At 45.0% G+C, this 22,722-nt stretch overlaps 1 protein-coding gene across 7 annotated transcripts in view; it reads left to right on the top strand.

Moving 5' to 3' along the window:
- SHISA6 (shisa family member 6) overlaps positions 1 to 22,722 on the top strand; it is a 258,658-nt gene that overhangs the window by 19,410 nt on the left and 216,526 nt on the right. For all 7 annotated transcript variants that reach the window (XM_083597737.1, XM_083597735.1, XM_083597732.1 and 4 more), the window contains exon 3: positions 29 to 189. In XM_083597737.1, the coding sequence (XP_083453863.1) occupies positions 29 to 189 (161 nt within the window). The remainder of the gene's footprint in view (positions 1 to 28; positions 190 to 22,722) is intronic.

The following is a 22,722-nucleotide window of genomic DNA, read 5'->3' as shown; positions in this document are numbered from 1 at the left end:
TTGCACTGTCTTCCATCCTTCCTTGCAGGGCTCTGGCCGATATCCTCCGGCAGCAGGGACCAATCCCCATAGCACACTGTGAAAGAGAGACTATCTCGGCTATAGATACCTCCCCCAAAGACAACACACCAATCAGAACATCCTCCAAAAATCACTATACGCCGGTGCGCACCTCCAAGAGCAACCCAGGTAAGTGTTGCGCTTCTTCAGTACTTATAAAATCACATGCTGGTGATTTTATTGTGGGGAAATGAGTCAAGATGGAGGCTTAGTGCCTGAGGATTCTATGGAGCAGCAGCAATGGCTTGCATTTGAAAGTGCATTTGTGACTATACTTTAAGAGATGCAAATACATTTGTTAATGGACTTATTGAGACATGTTTAAATGCTCTGTGATGGTATAAGGTGAAAATAATGGCATTTTGCAGCAATGGACTACAATAATGAGCTGTTACAATAGAAAAGAATAATAACAATAGACAAACAAATGAAATCTGAAAAAAATATGTGGGTGGGAACACTACAAAGGGCAAGTGAATTGTGACATAAGCTTTCACTCTTAAAACATGACCCAAATCCTCATCTGAGCACTGGAATCTTCTGCTAACTCCACTACCCACCTCCTGGGAAATAAGACATACTTTGTATTATCCATTATATGAACTGTTACAGTCATAATGGGATACTATGTAGAGCGAGATGCCCCAATTCAGTCACAAGTGATTGAATATGACACAGGAGTCATTGGGTAAAGCCATCCTGCCTCTGGTTATTTGAGAGGTCAAAGCAGGTGACCTTAAAAGGGTAATAGCTCCACAAGGTGCTGAGGCAGCTCATCTCTTTTGCCACTGCAGACTGCAGATTCCCAGCACAACACACAGGTAGTGTGACTGGGCCTGTCTTGGGCATCTTTTCTTCTCTTTACCTTATTGATTACATCCCAAGGGATCTTCCTTCTGTTGAGGCAGAAGGTAAAAGAGGGGTTTCAGCAGAGAAGTGGAAGAGGGGAGGGAATACCGAAGCCATCTGTATCTGCAACACCTCCCAAGCTCCTTTCTCCTCTATGGGATTCCAGATCTTTGTAGTTCCATGGGTGTGGGTGTGTGAGAACAGAAAAGACTCAGATGAATGGGGGGGGGGGGTTCCGTGAGGAAATGGTGGGTGAGGGAATGGTTAAGCACTTCTCTCCCACAGTTCTCCTTCTGAATCTGCTTTTCACTTAACAGAAGCAGACACCAACTTAAATATATGTATTTGCATGTAATGTGAGGATCATCATAACTGAGAGGCAGGACTGCCAGATATTTATTAGAAGATGCTATAAGTGCATTTTGATAGAGGAAAAATGAGGTGAGAATTGCAAGTTTAAGTTAGGTGGCATACGTTGCTTTGTAAAAGAAGGCTGATCTCTGGCAGAAAAGTATCATAGAATGATGAATTGTAGAACTGTGGAGGATCATCTAGTCCAACCCTGCGCAATGCAGCAATCGCAACACACACTCCCGCAACCTATTTGAAACTACCCCAGACCCTGCCTAACTTTGCAAATGTGCTAGCAGTTTTATTGTTGCACCACTAGGGAGAGCTTTTGATGGGACAAGCTCTTCCAGTAGGGGAAGAATGAGACTTATATGGGTGCAAGGATGGATGGGAAACCTGCAGGAAAGTATGACATGAAAAGAAACAGATAGTGATTTCTGCCATAACTTGAATAGATGCATCAACAGTGTTCTGTAGCCCCAATACAGGCATTCCCTCCAAAACATGGATGGCAGGTAGTGTATGTTGTGGGGGGAGTAAATGTGGATTGCCCAGAGGCGCTGAACATGGTCCCACTCTCCTCTTCATATGATTGCAACCACATAAGGGGAGAACCACTAAAACAGACAGAGCTTGGTTCAACTCTAGTTCAGGATAATCATTAATTGATATCCAATGGTATATGGATTTCTGAGGAATGAACTGACAGAGGTGAAGATGGGACTGAATAGGATACTAACAACTAGTAGAGGACAGTTTTGAAAAAAAAGATTCTCAGCTAGAATAATGAGTTGAGACACAAGGGTACTGAGTAAACTAAGAAGATCTTGAAACTATGCAGGTTCTGGTTACTGAACTGTACATCTAACTGAAACTCAAAGTTTCTTAAAGGTGAGGTGAGCCTAACCTGGCACTGAGTTGTGGGTAGTCAGGTGCCCATTCTCTTCCTCAGTGGACAGATATTTTCAGGTGTTGAGGGAGGCCTTCCTCAACCTCTCTTTCCCTGAGCCCTACAGCTCTGGGTAGGGAAGGAAATTTCACCCTAAAGAGAAGCTGAAACTGTAACTCAAACTCCAGGTCCCACAGTGCAAAGTATTTGGAACCTCCCATAATAATAACAGTGCCTCCAAGTGGAGTAGGGCTTTCAGTGTGGCTACCCCTGTTCTGTGGAATAGCATTCTTGTTGAGTACAGCAGGTACTACCAACACTTTCTGAAAAGAATTGAAGACCTTTTTTGTTCCAAAAAGCTTTCCCAACTGGATAAATGAGTCTTTACCATGCGTGTCTATTTTGTTTTGTTTTAAATGTATCTGCTGTTTTTGTGTGTTTAACAGTTGTTTGCTGCTTTTGTTTATACGTTGCCTAAGAAGGCGATTAATAATAATAATAATAATAATAATAATAATAATAACCATGTCTTTCTGTATAAAGATAGTTGCACAGTCCTGCCAATTCAGACCAACCAATTTAAAAGATGTGCCCCTTTCTGACAAAACCCCAATAGTTCACAGTGCAGAACAGGCAAGGAAAACAAAATACTTCCCCCCCCCAAAAAAAAACACTTAAGCATTATTTATATTAAGAAAATCATACTCAGGCCTTATGTAACCAGCTGATCTTAGGGCTAATCAAGACTTCATTTTGTGCCATGTTTTCTATGCACAGCTCTGGGATTTCAAGGTCCATCTCCAAGGACCGTGACAAAGGGGGAAAAAACCTACCACTCAGACATGGACCTGGAAATCCTGGACCTATGCCTAGAAACACAACATAAAAGGAAGTGTGGACAAACCCTTACACTGTGTCCGGATGGGAGTACATTGTGAACAGGCAAAGAGGCTCAGTCAAGGACAGTGTGAGTTTAAGTAACCTGCCAAGCCCCACCCCATGCCTGTGTACTAACTGTTGAGATTTCCATTCCACCTTAAGGAGCAGACATGTGGAACTGTTGCATGTCACATGTCTGTTTACATTCCAGCACAGCTTGCTGGGAACTTCCGTTGTGTATAGTTTTTGCTTTTTCCCGTTCTCTCTGAGAAGACGAGAGAGACGACATGTTTCTTTGTCGTGATTTATGATTAATAAATCTGTAGTTGTAGTATGCATCCACAAGCCTCATGCCTAAACTGTGTGCACAGTTCTCTCTGCTGATAGTGTGCCCTGGCTCTGAAGCCCAGGTCACTGATTTATGTCAGAGCAGAGGCCAATGGTCTTCGCAGTGGGACGGCTGGAAGGAGATAGCCCAGCTGGGGCTAGCCAGCTGGCCTCCTGACCCTCTGCATGTCAACACTAACACGCCCTCTTCACACTACACCTGATAGGCTTCATCTCCATCTGGGGCCCCTGCAAAGCTGCTCCTACCTGAACCCTCTGTGGCAAGCAAGAGAGCAGACTTCTGGTTCTAAGGCAGAATGTAATCTATAGCTGTGCCTATAATCTATAACCGCAGAACCTAGAGAAAGAATTGGGCAAAAGCCAACGTTTCCTGCCATTTTCCCTCCCTAGCTGGTATGCCGGGCAGGCAAAGGAGATGTTTAGCAACTATAAGTTAAGAAACCACTTCAGCACTACCAGTTCATTACCAGATAACTGCAGCATTAAGTGGTGCCCCACATGCATGAATTAGTTGTTCCAGCTCACCTATTACAGACAGAGATTGCACATCCTTTCAAACCACAAGGCTCTTGGCTGAAGTTGATGTATGTATGCATGCATTCAGCTGTGGCTGATTTGTACAGAGGAATCAAGTTATGCACAAGCATGTGTGAATGTCTTGAGCTCCCAATCTCCTACCTATAAAAATGCAGTGGTGGTACTGCAGGGGCAGGCTGTTGGGAGGAAAGAGGAAATTAGTTCAGTCGAAGAATAATAATAATAAAAAAAAACGAAGAGGAAATTTGTGACTGCAGATTATCTGGGACATACACTTAGCAAATGAGGAAGCTGCCTCACACTGTTGGCCCATCTAGCTCAGTATTGTCGACACAGACTGGCAGCAGCTTCCTAGGCTTCCGTGCAGGGGATTTCTTTACCTGGAGATGCTTGGAATTGAACCAGGGACCTTTTGCATGCAAAGCACATGTTCTGCTATTGAACTATGGCCCTTACCAAATTCTGATGGAATTTAAATGCTAAGAGCCAGTTTGGTTGCAGGAAGAAATGTGGGTTTAGTGGAGTCCTGGGCTTCGACTCCGTACTGACAAAACTCTCACTTCATCAGGAGCCATCAGCAAAGAAAAAGAGGCTGCAGTTTAAGATCGTTTCCTCATTCATCTGCAGAGTTTACAATGTGTTAGGGAGATATGGTTGCTGAAACTATTGTTTCAATGACAGCAGTTTTGAAACAAAAAGATGTGTTCAAAAAAGGGCTTTTGCAAATATCCCTGTTTCTTGACTCACAAAGCAAAAGTGACATATTTGCTAATATGGATAAGTATTCTAAATAAAGCAATAGGCTTCTGAGTTGTTACTCTGGATCTAAAGAGAAAGAGTGAAAGAAAGATCCCTCAATTAATGGAAAAGGTGAATAATAGACCATAGTTTTGTATTTTGGAAGAGAAAATGGGAACAATGTGATCCAACAGCGACCACCAGGGAATTGCAAAAATCATATTTCTTCTGGAGGTGCTCTGAATATGCAGTGCCATGATTTGGGGAGCTGGAAATATCTACAGGGGAAACATAATGTAATCTCTGCTATAGACTGCAAAGGCAGCAGCATGCCTGACATACGGATGTCAGCAATGGGTCTCCTTTGAGGAAGTGGTTCCTCCTCTCTGCATGGCCATGCAGGGAATTCACCGTTTGCTGTTGTGAGTTAGATGTAAAACACGGTATGCCTAAGATTACAAGAAATCTCCCTAATTGCTCTATCTATCAGTATTCCTTTGGCACCATCACAGAGATGCTAATTGTTCAATCTCTGCATTAAAGCTCTGTCTCTTATGTTTTCGAGCTTAAGGTGCTGTTTCCTGCTATCCCTTCCCTGTGTGGTGGGCAGTTCAAGGCAAACTCAGAAAAAAAGAAGAGAGGTATAATATTATGAATGACTTGTTATTTGTACAGTTCAAAGCACAAACTATTTCAGTCATCCTTATTGGGTGCTCTGGCGAGCCAGAATGTCAGTGGGCCCTCTGGTGTCCCCAGAACCTTGTCCTTAACCTTGTTGTCCTCTGGAGCTAGTTCTGGATTAGCAAGGTGGAAGACCGACGCTGAAGCACAGTAGCTTGCTTACATCTACTTAGTGAGTCCAAGCCTGAGGTGCGGTTGGCTATAGGTTTGTGGTGGAGCACATGCATTCCATACTCAAGGTCCCAGGTTTATTCCCTGGAAATGAGCAGGTAGCTGGTGATTTGAAAGATTTCAGCCTGGGAACACCTGGATAGCTGGTGCAAGTCAGAGTAAGGAATAGTGGGTCAGGTGGACAAACGGCGTGGCCTGATAAAAGGTAGCTTCCTATGTCCCATCAAGATTTGAACTAAAGATATCCTGGCACACACCTCTGTGTCTTCTTAACTACCTAGACTAGTTGTAGGAAAGGGATATGGAGATTTAGGACATCTTTGCAATCATCTGTATATTTGCAAAATATAAAGACTAAGCATTTACTGTGGAGCTGCAGAGTCAGCACCAAATGCAGAGCAACATCAGTTCAGCCCCTCCAAAATCTGAACCAGCTGTTAGCACAGTGAAATCCAAGCTGCCTCTTTTAGCTTTCTCTCTTTCCCTCTGGTCAGGCAAAATGGCAAGCATGAATGACTCAAGATATGTTCCAGATGTTTAGAAACAATTGGGATTGTTGTTTTCTGCTGTGGTCAGATTGTTACCAAAAGTCAAACCATATATAACAGGACAGGATGCCTGATAGCAATATGGACAGAGGAGATGACAGAGTTCAGTGAGATATCAGAGAGACCACTTGCCCACCATATTGTGCAGCAGTCAGGTGGACTCGTAGAGTTAAGCAGCCATGGTCATTCCTCCTGGGAAAAGAATGTTCAGACTTCACAGAAGACAACTGCCAGGTTCTTTTCAAATGGATCTCATGCCAGATTAATACCCAAGATTATGAATTTGTTAAGCAGGAGCTCTGTTCACAGAGTTTGCAATAAGCAGAGGATTGCTGCAGACTTTTGGAGAAGGGTTGCTCAGGCAGACAGTTCCTCCTCCCATCAAACAGGGAAATTATTGATCTGGGTTTTCAAATATTCATCAGAGGCAGAGCTGGCTCCGCCATTAGGCAGGCTGTGGCAGCTGCCTCAGGCAGCAGCCCCACAAACACCCTGCCACTGGCGCAGAAGTGGAGCCGGCTCAAATGGTGTGGGAATCTTGTTGAGCTCACAAATACTCATAATCCTGCAGAGAGACCACTGGGTGGTAAGTACTAAGATTTAAAAGGCTGGCGCTGCTTTTCCACTTACAATTGCAGTGCAGATCAGCAGCTGCCCTTTGATTGTACAAGAATACCTGCTACCTCTTTTGTGGGGCTGGTTAGGAATATTTCCTCCTTTGGTCAGGGAGTTTGTGGTGAGCATCTACTCTGCACTGCACTCAGGAGATTAGGTAGTAATATATTCAAGCTTTAGCAGTTAGTCCTTGCTGGCGGGGTCAGTGCAGGTAAAGAGGGTGGTATAATTAAAAAGAAACTGGTAAGCACCCCAAGGCATCAGATGAGTGGCAATGGGGGTTTCCATAGACCAGATTCTCAAGTCCAATGTGCTTTGGGGAAATGGGACCGCCTTGGGAATGTCTCAACTCACTCACTCAAGGTTAAGGGGTTGTGAACTGTGACGATGACAGGACTCCCTCAGTGTAGCAGATGTAGCTGGGAAGGATAGGTGTTATGGCTGATGGAAAAATTCCATACCAAATAGCGAACCCCAATGGGGATTGAAATTTAGGTTTAAATAGGGTTCTTGCCTCTATGCAGCTACATTTGTCGTCCTTATATATCACCAAATTGCTCCTTCAGACTACAGAACCTTTTAAGGCAGCGTAACACCACCTGGGTGAAACAGAAAGCTTTGTTTCTCCACCATGACTGGGATTAAGCTGACCTTATTATCCCACAACATTCCCTAAAACATCCTTAAAAAAGTGCTCAGCAGGAACAGCAAACAACAACAACAACAGACCTTTGGAAGGAAGCCCTAGATTTCCTAGGAGAAGTTCAATACCAATAATGGTATTAGACATTTAAAGATTTGTAAACATGGAGAACCTGGTTTGCTTCACCATTCCCAAGAAACAATTTCCCCTTCCAGTTTATGTGCTACCGTGGCAAAAGTGGTTCAATGAGCAGGTGCCTTCTGCACCTTTGTGTCTGAACAACAACCTACTGATGCAAATTCGGCTTTGAATGCAGCAAGCTACACAGGTTAGTCCACTGATTAGCTAGATATAGCTGGGAAGGCTTTTAATAAGACATTTAAGTCAGGAAGCTTCCAATGTAAACACACACAAAGTGCTGTTTTCAGCAACTCCTTCTACCTGGGGGCATATTTTGATCTCAGTCTGCATGCAAAACTAGAGTGGAACATGCCCTCAATCTTTCTCTTTTCCTTACCTTAAAAAAAAAGTTTTAACAAATGTGTCCAGCCAATTTCAGAGTTCAGCAGCATGGGAAACATTTCACCTTTTAATCCTCCTTACACAGATGTGAAAAGATTTTGAAGTCAAGGCCAGCTGCCTCTGGGTTGGCAGATGAAAGAAGAGAACTATTTTGGTTAGAGTTTTTCTGACCCATGCAGAGAACATCTCAAAGTTGCAAGTAGTTGGTGTCTAAATAGTCCAAGACCAAGTTTGGAATCTCCCAAACTGTTTCATCATCATCATCACCACCATCATCATCATCATAAATGGAAGGCAAAAGGCTTGATGATGAAATATAAATAAATCAATGTAGCTACATTAATCTAATCTATCCATCTATCTACACAATCTTGTAGGCTCTTTTTTAAAGGTGGTGCAAGTTTGTTTCATGCGTTTGTGAGAGTTCGCTATTCTTGCACACTCTTCAATGCGTACTCTTTCAAAATGGGAGCCTGAATGGATGATGAACTCCCCCCCCCCGACACTTCTTCTTCTTCTACTTCTTCTTCTTCTTCTTCTTCTTCTTATTTATTTATTTATTTATTTATTGTACATTTTCCATTTTTCTATTTCCAGAAACAGATTTTTGTGTGCAGACTTCCCAACCTTACCTTCCATGGCATTCATAACAAACCTGGCTTTTGCTGCATATCAGTTTGTTATTCCACCCTAATTTTCTCCCTTCTGGTCCTTCGCTGTGTTTAACTGTTGTTTGTAGAATTACCCCTACTTGTAGGTTGATTTTTGGTATCAGATTTTAAAAAAAATATTCCCCAAAGCTGTCCCATTCACCCTTTTGCTTTTTTGTTTTTCCCATCTTGACTTCCTATTTTGGCTGTAAGATTTGCGAGTTCTGCAAATTCTGTTAGTTTGTGCAGCCATTGTTCTTTACCCCTCCCCCAACACTTCTACTCATACCTTCTTTCTATGTGTCTTCATGTATGTGAATCTCACTTGCATAGTTTGGTGGCATCCTCCTTAGGCATGGGAGAATCCACTGCTGTCTGTGTATGCAGAATTTTCTTATGATTCGGTAGCAGCTGAAAAGAGCAGATGTTAAGTAGGTGCAAGCCCTACCAGCTGACTCTTGTGTGAGTTTGAGCTGTGGTCTAGGCAACCCCTTGGGCAACCTTGAGAAGTAATTTTTTAAAAGATACAATAAGTAGAAAACAGAGATGTGGCTAGTGCTCCACATATCCTGCAAAGTAACACAGAGAGATAAAGACTGCTGACTGTACAAGCTCATTGTGGAGCAAGTCATCTGGCAGGGATAACAGCAACACATGTCTAGTTGGTTGGTTTTCTAAAGGAAAAACGCCTAAGAAATAATAGAGAAGAGGGACTGAGCACCTAGTGGGTGGGTGTGGAAACATTTAATCCTGATTCAGAGAAAACAGAAACGTACTCCGTTCACTATTTATTTAAGGCATGTGCTATACCACTTAATTATTTCCATTCCTAAATTGTACGTATAAAAGCAATCCACAGAAAATGAAACAAAACAACAACAAAAATTCGTCATAAAACCAAACCCTACCCCAAAATGCCTGCTGCGACAAGAAAGCCTTAATCATGATCTTGAGGTTCAGCAAGGGGGGGTGCCTGTCTAATCTCAGCTAGCAGGGAGTTCCACAGGCTTGGGCCCACGATGCCTCACCAAATGCACTGCTCCTAGTAGTTAACATTTAACAGAAAGCACAGGAGAGCAGGCCAGGAACGGCTCCTCAGAGCTTCTCCTTGGTGGCAAATGGTGTGTTCCGCAGTGCGCATGGAAATGAATATTTTTGTGTTGAAGTGACAGGCTTCGTATCCAATAATAAGTGTTTAATTGAGGCAAATTGGAAGTGGTGCCTGTGCAAAAATGCAGGTACATTATTAATACATAAGTGCTTGCATACTCAGATAATCTGCTAATTCAGGCAAAGCTAGCTGCATAGGATTCTCCCTCGCTTTCAGTTTCATGCCAAAGAGCAGAGCTGGAAGTGTGATACACGAGGCAGCATGGATGTGTTTGTCCCTCCTCAGTTCAGCCTATGAAGCCCTCAGAGCTCGACATCCCCTGCATCTTGTGTGCAGACAGCTGGGGTAAATTCTGTGCTGCTCTGCTGGAAGCAGGTGTTCAAAATGAGCAGAACTTGAGATGCCTCCCCATCAAAATAAAATAAAATAAATGTAGGAGGATGTATGGTGAGTATCTGCTCCCTGATGCTTTGCCATTCTGGGCCGCCTCAGTGTAAGAGGCATGCTGTAGCTGCTCCCATTTTGAAAAACTACTTGACATGACCCCATTGGCTTTGCAAATGCCCCCACACCTGACCACGCATCCTTTCCGCAGTCTCTCTTTTGGAGCCTGTGGGCTGAGGGGTATGCGGCCAGCCAAAGTCCACCTAGGAAGGCATTTAGCATTCCATCTGCAGAGTGTGGTCCCAAAGCTGTGAAGCCTGGCATCACGACTCTTATCGTCCACAATGATATCAGGAAATTGTGAGTTACTATGGTAACAATATCTTCTTTTTTTATATAAAAAAGAGAGACTAATAAAAGTAGCAAGAGGGTGAGCAAGAGGATTAAGAATATAGATTTCCTTTGAAACAAAACATCACAGCAAAACTCAGCTGGCTCTGTGCAATACAGCGGACTGGAGAGAGCACAGGAGGCGAATGGGCTTCTCTGGCAAAGGGAGGGAAGGAAGGAGGGAGGTGCATCGTAGGGAAAGAAAAAGAACGCTTAATGTAAAAGGGAGCCTTTGAGACAAAAAAGGGGGCTTGTTTTCAGCTCAGTGATAATATTATGTGGTGGACAGAGAGATGTAGAGAGAGGGGGGTGTACAGCGCTCCCACTGGTGTGGAGCTGTTTGCTTGCTCACTGCACAGAGTGATCCTTTCCACGCAGACATGCAGAAGAAGAGAGCATGTGCATGTGCATCGTAGTCTCAAGGTGTCAGGACCAGATGTTAATCTCAGTGTTGGCACCCCAGGAGTGACTATGAATGAACCCACACTCTACAGCGAGAAGCCGGAAGAGCACAGGAAACGAATGAAGGGGAAATCGAAAGGTTTGCCCCAAAAGTTGTGAGCCCAGTCTTTTGTGCCAACCCAGGGCACTTTGCTACAATAAGCTGAACATCAAATGATGCCAGCTGCCTCCCTCTGTGCTAGGGCCATAGTGATTTACTTCGCTATTCAGACATCAATTCCTGCCTCAATCATCCCCCTAATTTTTTCCGCCTGAAGCATTCTGTTTCATCTTGCTGCGTGACAGAGGCGGCCCTGCAAGCCTTCTATACAGCCAGGGCTGTGACTCCACCACTGCATTGAATGAGTATGGAACTTGATCCTAGGCCCCTCATTTGACATTTGGGAATCTTAGTTTTCTTTAAAAACAACAACACAGAAGCAATTTTCTAGCTCTGGTGACTACGCTGATAGACAAGCGTGTGGAGGCAATGTCTGGTACAATCTCAAAATTGACAATGCAGGGCTGGGGTGGCTATTGGCAGGGCAGGAGAGCAAGGCTGGCCCTTTAATTTCCACATGATTGTCAGAGACAGAATGAAGTCTGTGGGGGGAAAGCTTATTTGCATATGTATATATTTTGCAGAATCCTGCTTTCTTGTGATTTGTTTGTTTAAGCGGATAGTATGCATAGACTTTTCTCCAGTCTTAAAAGTCAGCTTGTGTATTTCTTTCCTTTGTTTATTCGCTATAAAGAAGCACAGTGTGTTTGAAGAAACCACCGGGAGAGTATATCTTTGCAGGGAAGACTTGTGAAGGAGATTAGTTCCAATGGGGGTTGTGGATGCCACCCCACTAAACAAAAAGCAAATGCCACTGGAAAGTTGAGAGCTCAGAAGCTCTTGATGTATAAAGTGTCCACTATTCCTTCTTTCTGAGAGCCAGCGTGGTGTAGTGGTTAAGAGCGGTGGACTCGTAATCTGGGGAACCGGGTTTGATTCCCCGCTCCTCCACATGCAGCTGCTGGGTGACCTTGGGCTAGTCACACTTCTCTGAAGTCTCTCAGCCTCACTCACCTCACAGAGTGTTTGTTGTGGGGGAGGAAGGGAAAGGAGAATGTTAGCCGCTTTGAGACTCCTTAAAGGGAGTGAAAGGCGGGATATAAAATCCAAACTCTTCTTCTTTCTTGGTTCCTGTCTCCTTTAATGACAGAAACCCTGAGGCCTCCCTGCACCATTTTGCTGTAGCTTTCTCACAAGTGAGGCAGCCAGAAGGCAAGAGTTATGGCTCTGTAGGACAGGCTGAACTCTGAGCTGCAACTAAACTGCATGCCTTTTGGTCTGTGGGTTTTGCAGAGGAGGCTGGGTGTCTCTGCCAGGTCTTGTAGGAATAGTTCTAATCTGTATTCATAGTAACACACTGTTTATGCACCACCTGCTCTAGAGCCCTTATGGCTTTTCTAGCTTCAGCTTGAGTACGTAGGCTGTGAAATGCACTATGCGTGTGTATGTGCCAGCCCCTCCTTCACCAGAATAGGAAGGCATTGGTGGTGATGGCAATCAGAAGCTGGCCATGCAGGAGAAACAGGGGCAGGAGCAGTCTGAAGGACAAAGGAAATGGTATATTTCTCTCTTTCTCTCTCTCCACCCTATCCTCACATACAGAATAAAAGTTGACAGCGACCTGTAGCCTACTGCTCTTGTCCAGACATCCCACTGTAGGCTGTGCAATTAGATCTTCCCGAGGTTCTTCCTGATTGCAGGGCTTGGAGGGAAATGATAATGAAATTAGTCTTGACTGCTTTCAGAAACCTAGATGGTTGCTTGTTAGTTTTGCCGACCCGGCAGCCCGAATTTGGTCACTGGCACCACCAGTTGAATGCCTAACAACAGGGAGTGCAATTGAATGAGCTTAATATAGCTTAATTTGCAGGATTAGTAGGATAGGTGGTGTTTCATTCATTCGTTGTAAGTGTTGGGTTTCCCACCCCCCATTCTGCCTTTCAGTCGTGTTCCCTAGCAATTTGTATAAAAATGACAATAAAACAATCAAGATATGAATGCAAACAGCATGCACGCTGTGGATCTTACTCAAGATTTAAGCAGGGTACATTGAAAGGTGGGTGGGACCCTTTATTAATTCCCTGTAATGGGTGCAGTTGAGAAAGAACTCAGCGTGGTCTGAAGTCCCTTCCTCTGTCGCTGGTGACATCACAATACATGACTCATTTACCAAGACCTGAGAACCTGGGCTAGAAATGCCTCTGCGCCAGCCATCTTGATCATTGGGAAATATCTATGCTTCCTTCTTAGGACCATGGATTCATTATAGAATGCACAGATCTTTTCTTTTCTTTAAAAAATGCTGTTTCCCCACAGTGCTCTATTCATCTGCTGAAAGTCTCAACCTTGATGTTGCGAAAGTGTCTGGGTAGGCCTTTAGAAGAAACACAACATTGGGGTGGAGCAAATCCAAGTAATTTGTCCATAGGACTTTGACCAGGTTTCTTGGGCCCTAAATTATTGCCCAAGCAACCTGCGCAGCCTTAACAAGATGCACTCAGGGTGCATGTTCACAAACACACACTCCCCCACATACCATTGTATGCATGCTTATGGATGTACTGAGTGTTTATAAGGATAGTTCATATTTTACACAGTGAGCGTATTTATAATGCACACGACAGCGCTTGCAGCAGTAAATGCAGCAAAGTGTTAAGTGGAGATTCCTAAATGAGCAGGAGACACATGTCAGGAAACTGCAGCCAATCCGGAATCCCCAGCATGTTTCCACTGCTGCCTGTCCCTGAATATTTTCAAATATACATCTGCGCTTCACGATTTTATGCTGTTTACGGCTCCAAACACCTGGGTACATGTGACAAGCATTGGCTCTGTGCCACTACGGGGATTGCTAGTATAGAATTAGGGGTGGCAAACCGATTTTGTTTTAAGCAGGGGTAAATTATACATGACTGCACTCTTGTATATGTGCTGCTCGAGTCACCTTTCATTGGGCACATTTCTAATTTCTCCTTCTCTTCATCTAACCCACTTTTTCCACCCTCCCCCTTCATAACAACTATGCTATTTCTTCTGTTTCCTCTCTACTCCCACATCATGACCTAATTCCCTTTCCTCATAACAATTGTTTGCTTAGGGCTGCTTTCCTGCTGTAAGAGGCCACCTCTGATTTGTCGGATACCAGATGCCCAGTGCTGGGAGATCTGCCTGTCCAGTGGAGGACTTAAAGAGGGGTTCTAGGCTGTGTTTTGTGTGTGGCTTCTGGTTTTGAGCAAATTCAAGGCACAGGGGGAAAAACCACCCTAACCATGTCCCTTTTGGTATGCACTGAGCTACCTCTCCCATGACATTGCCAGGGTTTGACCCTGAGTATATTCATTTGGCACGGTCTCTGCCCAACATCCTCTCTGTCATTTTAGAGCAAGTACGTAATTTGGGCTGGTGCTTCAATTGGAATCTGATAGGAGGTGGAGTGGGAGCCAGGCATCTCTTACATGTCATTTCTCTAACGGTGACATGCTGGCTTTATCCAGCTTGTGATAACCCCCGGGCTAGGCACCAGGAACAGAATAGTCTCTCTATTCATTGATGTTTTCAGTTTGCTGCATTTTCCAGTTCAGATACTGTAGGCTGAGATCTCTGGTGCAGCTGATTATTCAGCATGTGTGTAAATGGAATGCATTGGCGGGGGGCAAAATTCCTAAGCCTTTGGCCCCCATGCTGAATTCTTTGGCACCCCCCCATACTGAGAGCTGCAACCATTCTTTTGCTCCCCCCCAGCCTCTTCTGCTTCTCCACCTCTCCCCTAAAGCTCACCCATCACTTCTCCCACCCCAGCACACATAGAGTTCCCATCACTCCCTCCCCATCGCACCTCACACAGATTGTCCTGTAGCCATGCCCTCCCCTCTCTCTTCTCAGGCCCTTCTCCTGTTGTGTATTTGACTGGGAGGGAGGAGGGCAAAGTTAAGGGCAAGTTTTCTTCTTGGACTGTCTCGTCCTTGAAATGTCAGGGAACGAAAAGATTGAGAGCTGCTGGTAGGTCTTGTGTCACAGTTTGGTCACTCGTGGAATAGATCCTGCCAGCTGGAAATGTGCAGTCCCGGAAAAGATGGCTTATCCTGAGCACCAGCATGCGCAGAAGATGGGAACTAGATTCAGGGAAATTATGTTTTTTCTGAGTAGGAGGAGGCTCTGGAAAAAGCCTTTGCTTTTAACTTCCCTGCCTGGCATATCTGCTGTTTAGAAATTACAGAGAATTTCTTGAGAAACGGTGAATTAATTATACTGTGGTTGCTGTGGTTGCTTGTTCACTCACTGTAGATTTTGCCTTTGCTTATCTGCTCCGGAGTTCTGATTTCATAAGAGTGGAAGTGACTGCGACTGAGTTTTGTAGATAAGGGATAGATGTTTGGTGGCTGAACACTGCACAGCAGGCAATCAGATGCCAGGGACATCAGGCAAGGCAAAGCCAGCACTGACCACCCCGCTCCCCCACCACCACCAAAAAAAGAAAGCCTAGCAAAGCTAATCCCTAATACAGAGTTCGAAAATGAGCTAAAATAAGTTTCTGCAACTATCCAAGTTAAAATATTTTCTGGACTAGAGCAAGTACATAGGATGCTGGCCAACTCACAGGGTGGGGGCATGGAGAGAGACTTCAGGTTAAGCCTCTGGCCCAGCATATGGGATGCAGGGCAGAGTCCCTCAGAACAGACTTCATGGGTTAGGAAGACTCAGATTCAGGATGAGCTTTAAGCAAAAATAAATAAATTGCATTCACAACAGAAGGGCTATTCTAGTGGATGCTGGTCCAAAGGACTCCAAAAAAGAAAAAGAGAGGACTTGCAGAGCATGGTACATAAGAAGCTTCTGCTCTTGCATTTATCCTTTCATTGAAGTGTGTGTTTGCATGTGTAGGTGCATTTCTAAACAGGGCAAAAGTGTTTGCCCATTCAGAGTGAGGGCATGAATCACTGACCACACTCTGAATTGGTTTTGTGACGCTGTTGCATAGATAAATCAGATTACCTGCATGGTGTGACACCATAATGCTACTGCTAACGAAAAACATTACTGTATGGGATCATCCATGCAGAGTAAAGATTGAAAGTAGTGCCCTCACTCTGACCTGACTTTTCTGACATAATCCCAGGGCCCTTTTGATTGGTTACAGGGCATTTTAAATGATTCCTGCTTGGGTGGGATCAAGTTGCCAGCAAGAAGGCAATTTTGTTTTTTAGAAGTTAAAATGAGACTTCAACAATTGCCAGCAAACAATAAAAATATGGGCGGGGGACCATGAAAATGGTTTGCACAGTCAGGTTCCCTGGGAGCACTGAAGAGCCCCCATGACCTCGTTTCAAACTCCCTCTTCATATTTAACACGGCCATATGTAAAACTAAGATATGGACCAAGCAGTCTACCCTAACTGGTTATGTGTGCGTGAAAAAGAGAAGCTGATCTCTTGTACTTAAGAGTGCTTCATGTCCCAGATAAAACAGCTGGGCAACATCTCCATCCTAACCAAATAGGGCTGCTTCATTGATCCAACCTATGGCAAGAGAGCCCCAAACTGAGACAGAGCCAGTGAAATGTAAATGTAAAATCTGGGTCCCAGCAATTGGACACAGTTGGGTGAATCTGAGGCATGATTCATATGGCACAGTCTGCTTGTCATCTCCAGCACCTTGTTCTTATCCTCCTCTGGTAACATTTACATGGCTGAATCACATGGGGACATTAGCACACGGGTCCCAGATTGAGGGAAATTGGGGTGCGAGTGCTGGCCCACATACCTACAATATCCTAGCAACTACAAATGATTCAGCCATCCAAAAAAACAAAAAAAAACCCCAAACCCCACAGAACCACAGTCAGAGGGAGCCTTCCAGGCCATCTACTGCAACCCACTGGGTGGAATCTACACACCTATTTTAAAAAATCTGAAAATGTTTTTTTAAAAAAGCATTTTTAAAAATACATTGAATTTTCCATAAGGCTCACCATTGCCACCTAGTGTCACATTGTATATTGCACTTAAAACGCACTTGAAATGTTTTATTTGCAGCTGTAGAGCTGAGTCCTGGGGCTCATGGCAGGAAGTCCATAGCTAGATCGTTCCCAACAGATCGTTCCCAACAGATGGCTGCATGGCCTCTGTTTGAATGGTTCTAATGTCAAACCATTAAGAGGTTTTCTCCTAATGTTCACCCAAAATCTATCCTCCTGGGATTTCAGTGGTGGCTGGTGCACCTTGGGATGGGTGGGGTAGAAAGCAGGGAGACCAGCAGCAAGCGGAGCCAGAGCCAATGGTGGGCAAAGCCACTTGATTCCAGGTTTGCCCTTCTCCTCCTCCCTGCTGAGATGTAGCACTGAGACTGAGGAAGAGGGAGCTGGCAGCTCTGGACTGGTTTTGAGTAAGAAAGCAAATAGGTAGAGGCTGGCTGAGGGCAAAGTGAGGTTGTTGGGCGCAGTGCCCCATTCTCCCCTGTAGGCTAGATTCCACTCTGTAACTGAAGCCCATTAGACCTAGTCTTGCCTTCTGGGACAGCCCTAGGCGTGACACTCCGCTAGCATAGAAACCAGGCCTGAATAGTAGGGCGGTGAAGGGGGCAGGATTTCAATTCACTGCAGAATTTGGGGCAAACCTCCCTAAATCTGTATTTGAAGAACCATGCTTAGATTGGAGCACAGGTATGTGGATTAAATAGCATGCCCACAAACCTTTCCAGAGCACACTGTCAGTCCAATTTCCTTTTGGATGCGGTGGGTCCAAGGCCTTCTTTCCTGGTTCTGTCTTTTTAAAAAATAGTACTTTATAGCTGCTTTTAGCACATGCCACATTTGCTACAAACAAACAAACAATCAATCAAAAACCTTTGAGTGAAAAGCCCTTGGAAGTGGTGGTACATTATAACATGCCATTCCTTCCTGTGTAATTGTAGAGAGAATCATATGGCTGCCTCCACAGGTACATGTTACCCTTTATGCAGGAAGGGGTAGCATGTCTGTAACACACTGCCATTTTTGAAAGAAAGAAAGAGACCACCTTGTAAATTCTCCTAAAATAATTAAAATACAGTAGTACCTCAGGTTAAGAACTTAATTCGTTCCGGAGGTCCGTTCTTAACCTGAAACTGTTCTTAACCTGAAGCACCACTTTAGCTAATGGGGCCTCCTGCTGCCGCCGCGCAATTTCTGTTCTCATCCTGAAGCAAAGTTCTTAGCCTGAGGTACTATTTCTGGGTTAGCAGAGTCTGTAACCTGAAGTGTATGTAACCTGAAGCGTATGTAACCCGAGGTACCACTGTATGTTGAAGGCATGCAGATTTGAAAGATTCACACAGACTTCCCAGTCCGCTCATGTGAAAAGGACATGAACTGGATCAAGGCTGTTTCCATCCATCCCTAGATTAGGGTGCCATATGAGTCATAATGAATCTGTGAGTTCACCACAGGAAGCAAATTTTCATTTCTCTCTATTCTGCCCTGAATGTTCCAGGCTTGCCCTGGCTCAGTCAACCCTCAGTGTTTTGGAGAAGATACAGAATTTCTCCTCTGGAATTACACATAATATTTGCATCATAGATGAGCCACCCTAGGAACCCTTCCTCAGCTCCAGATTCTTGCACAGCATCCTATGGGATTCCTTCCTCCTCACTGGGAACAGCAGCACAGTCCCATTTTCACAATGAATATCAGGACGCTTGAAAAGTGGCACCCTAGCCTCCATAATGAATGGGCAGTTTAATTCTGAGCTGCATCATCATGTGGGGATAGAATGGAGTGGCCAAGTCAGAGGTAAAAGAAAAGATATGCCTCAGGCACATGGTTTTTTCAAGTAAAGGATGTCATCAGAGGCACTGAGGGAATTCTGTGCTGTTTCTCAAGCTGAACACTAGAGGGCACAATGCATACTATAATTACCCATCTCGCCTGGCTGGACTGCTAAATGAATTTTTTCCCCATTTTGGCTTCCCGGTGCCTGTGTGAACACAGATCGCTGGCTGATCCTTGTGCTGCTTAGGCTTTTTGCTTTACCCTGCTCCTAAGTGAAGCACACTGCAGTCCCTACCTGTTGCATATGCTATGTCTAGCCTGTTGCTTGCTTCAGTCCCCAGACTTGCAGTGCTCTGCTGTCCTATCATCTCTGCCCCTTTGCTGATGTTGATGTGCAATGTGCAGAAGTATATAATCCCTGGATGCAGAAATTTATGAGGACTGCTAGAGGGGAAAGTTGATGGAGTTTCGATCAGCTCCACACGTCACTCTCGTAGCAGGCCCTGCCTTTCCAATCAGACAGTGTTTTGGTTTGTGTACTGTTTATGAAAGTCCAAATTGGGTAGGTTCACTATTACATATGAACTGAACTGAGTTTCTCCACCACCAATACTTGACAGCCACTTCTGAGTATATTTCATCTGTCTATAACACCGAGGAGCTCAAAGTGATTAATCAGCTTGAAGAGGAGGAATCAATCTCTTCCCCTTCCCAAATATGGCTGGAGTACATTGCCGGAGAAGAGTCTTCTGCCCAGTGGAATGCCTTAGTAGAGCCAGATTAGGAATTAATGCTTTGCTAGAGCCTTCTAAGAATCCCTTGGGTAAGCCCACAGTGATGGAGGCAGCTACCAGATACAGTTTTTAGCTGGCAAAGCTCAACTGTAATTAAGTCACCTTGATGAATTGGCTCCCCATCAGTGGAAAATTATGGTAGCTGCTGGGAACTGAGAGGAGAGATTTGCAGTTTGGTTCTGAGCCACCACTGCCACCATTGCCCTGATGACAGGTGGCATTATCAGGCTCATATATGCTTTGTCTCTTCGGCTAAGAGGGAGCTAAAAATCTGGGGTACTGCAATCTCATCTCCCTCTTGTGTACATTGCTCGCAGGAAGTGACTAAATAACTTTTATTAGTGTGCAGCCTTGCTTGATGCATTTGAGTCCTTCAGCTTGCTTGCTGCTCTTTTCTTATTCTGCCCCTCTGAAAATTCAGTGTAACTCCAAGAACAGTGTTGGAAGGTGGGTTTTCAAGCAGACCCTAGTGGCTAGCCATAGTCTCAGGCTCCTAGCTACCCAACCTCTCCCCCCCCCCCCCCCCCGCTTCTTCACATGCAGACTCACTCAGTGATGTTGAACAGCCTATTACTAGCTCCCTGCATATAGTTCTACTGCAGCTTGACAAGTCATCCAGCCTTACTTTCAGTTCTACCACTCCACCCACAAACAGGAGTCTGACAAATACCATGACGTCTTTAGGCTGTGACTTGGAAAAGCAAATGGAACATTTAACTTTGAGCAGCTGTCAGAACCTTAATGGGAAACTGGCTTCCAGGACTAATTGTACTGCCCCGCACCAGGTAGATTTCCTAGTATCACAAGAGGGCATCCTATGTGGCATCGTGTAGGCACTGGGTGCAATCTCTTCAATGTTGAGCATGTAAATCGCACAACAGCAGAGGCTGGATCAAAAGATGACAGCCCCTACACCTCTACCCTTTTAATGACTTGGTAACCCAGTTCCTGCGTCAACTACCAGAAACTCAGAGCAGCAGTTCCCAGGCATCAAGGGAGACAGCCCAAGTTCCCAATGCTGCAAATGTAAATATTGCTCTTGTTAATTTTGGGCAGTGTGATGCATCATTGCCTGTGTGTATAATTTATAATCTTAGCAGCCTGAGAAACCTTGGGCAGTAAACTATTATGTAGCTGAAATATGGGGTGCATACTTGGCTGGCTGCATGAGCCTGTGTTCAAATGGGTTTGTTTGATTCAGAGAACTTGTTATGATGAGCACATCTGTGGACCCTAGAATGATTGATTCTAGGGTCAATAATTTTTTGAAGAAAACATATACAGTGGTACCTCAGGTTAAGAACTTAATTCGTTCTGGAGGTCCGTTCTTAACCTGAAACTGTTCTTAACCTGAAGCACCACTTTAGCCAATGGGGCCTCCCGCTGCCACCATGCTGCTGCTGCATGATTTCTGTTCTCATCCTGAAGCAAAGTTCTTAACCCGAGGTACTATTTCTGGGTTAGCGGAGTCTGTAACCTGAAGCGTCTGTAACCCAAGGTACCACTGTACAGCTAGTTTCACCTATGGGGGGTCAAGAAGTAAGAAGACTCCTGCTGGATTGGACCAGAGTCTATCGAGCCCAGTATCCTGCTTCCAGCTGTGGCTAGAGAGATGCTTCTGAAGCCTGCAGGTAGGAAACGAAGGCAACAGCCCATCCCAGAGTGCAGGATTCAGTATTTCCTCTGAACATGGAGGTTCTGTTTAGCTGTCATTGCTAGACCTCCTCTTCCTTGTATTTGCGTAATCTCTATGTAAGTTAGTGGCTATTCTCACATCTTGTGGTCACTAAGAGTAACTATGCAGGTAGTGGTGAGTCCTGGGGAGGAGATTGCACAGTAAAGCTCACCCTTGTATCCCCTGCCACCCATCCCATGGTCTTGTACTACTGATCCCTTGAAACATTTGGTGGCACAAAGGCTTTGTGTAATCCAACATGGTGGGAGTGAGCAATGCGACTGCCACCACTGCACAGCATAGCTGTCAACCGTCCCTTATTTGGTGGGAAAGTCCCTTATCCCAGCGCTGTGTCCCCCTGCTGTCCCTTATTGATGATGTCCCTTAAATTTCCCAGGTTTCAAAGGAAGCAGCTCCTCTCCCTCCCTCCCTGCCGGCCAGGGAGGGGGGAGGCTCCAACTGTGTTGCTTGGCTGCATTGCTCACCCAATAAGGAGTCTAAGAATGACTGGGGGGGTGGAGCTTACATGCCTTGTGCCGATCAAATCGGCCGTGTTGCCTGGGGAATTGCCTTTGCTCAGCGCTTCCCAGCGGAGAGATGACGTGGTTTTCCTTGCTGCATCCCCTTTGCCGGGTTGCTGCGCTGTGGGAACCACCGCTTGAGGCTTCGTTTGGCTGCTGGCTGGGCTTTCTGGCTTTGGCTTGGAGGGGCTCAGAAGTTGAACATACCTGTGCTGGGAAAATCCCTTATTTTGGCTGCTGATCCCTTATTTTCGAGGCTGCTGATCCCTTATTTTCAAATCTGTAAGTTGACAGCTAAGCTATGCTGTCAATTTACAGGCCAAATTGTGAAAGCACAAACTGGCACATACTGCTGCATTGGGATACTCAAAAGTTGTAGACTGGACTATCTTGGACATGAGTTTGGGGTACCCCATATAACAGTGCTCTCGTTCTGTACAGGGGGAGCTACAGGAGCATACAACAAGGTGTATTTGCTTGCTGCTGCACCTACTGGGTTCTGCAGATAAATCAACAGAAAAACACAGCACCTGTTTTTCAGCCTTGCAGTCTGAGGAATTAGCTACAACCAGAGAAAAGGCAGTTGAGTGAAAAGGGTAAAGGAGGGAGACTAGTTTGAGAATTCCTCAATGCCAGGGTGAATTTTGAAACAGGCCTTTAAACCCTGTTCAAGGCAGGGTGATCTCCTTGCTGGGATGGAAGGGTTGCAACCTCCCAGTGGTCCTCTGGCCAGATTGCAACTTTCCCTTGCTACTGAAACCTCAGGTCAGCACACAAATCCATGTCATGTCTTCCCCGGAGCAGAGTTTCTTCATCATTAATGTCTAACAATCAGGTCAGGAGCAAAAGCTCACCTGCTCACAAATGCTTCCCCCACCTCTCTTCCCACCCCCAACATGCCCCCATCCCCCTCAAATTGGCTCTGGTGGGGGGGATTAGGAGAACCCCCAGAACAGTGCATGGTGGGAGGGGACATTGTTCCATCTTGCAAGCTGATATGCTTGTACTGACAGAGCTGTCTGTCATAGTGTGATGTAGCTCAGTGGTAGTGAATCTGCCTTGCATGCGGAAGGTCCCAGGGTTCAATCCCCAGCATCTCCAGTTAGAGCTAGGAGAGACA

The sequence above is a fragment of the Podarcis filfolensis genome (genome assembly GCF_964270895.1).
Source record: "Podarcis filfolensis genome assembly, chromosome: 2".
Taxonomy (NCBI): domain Eukaryota; kingdom Metazoa; phylum Chordata; class Lepidosauria; order Squamata; family Lacertidae; genus Podarcis; species Podarcis filfolensis.
The sequence above is the reverse complement of the archived record's forward strand: the minus strand, read 5'-3'. Positions and strand labels throughout refer to the sequence as shown.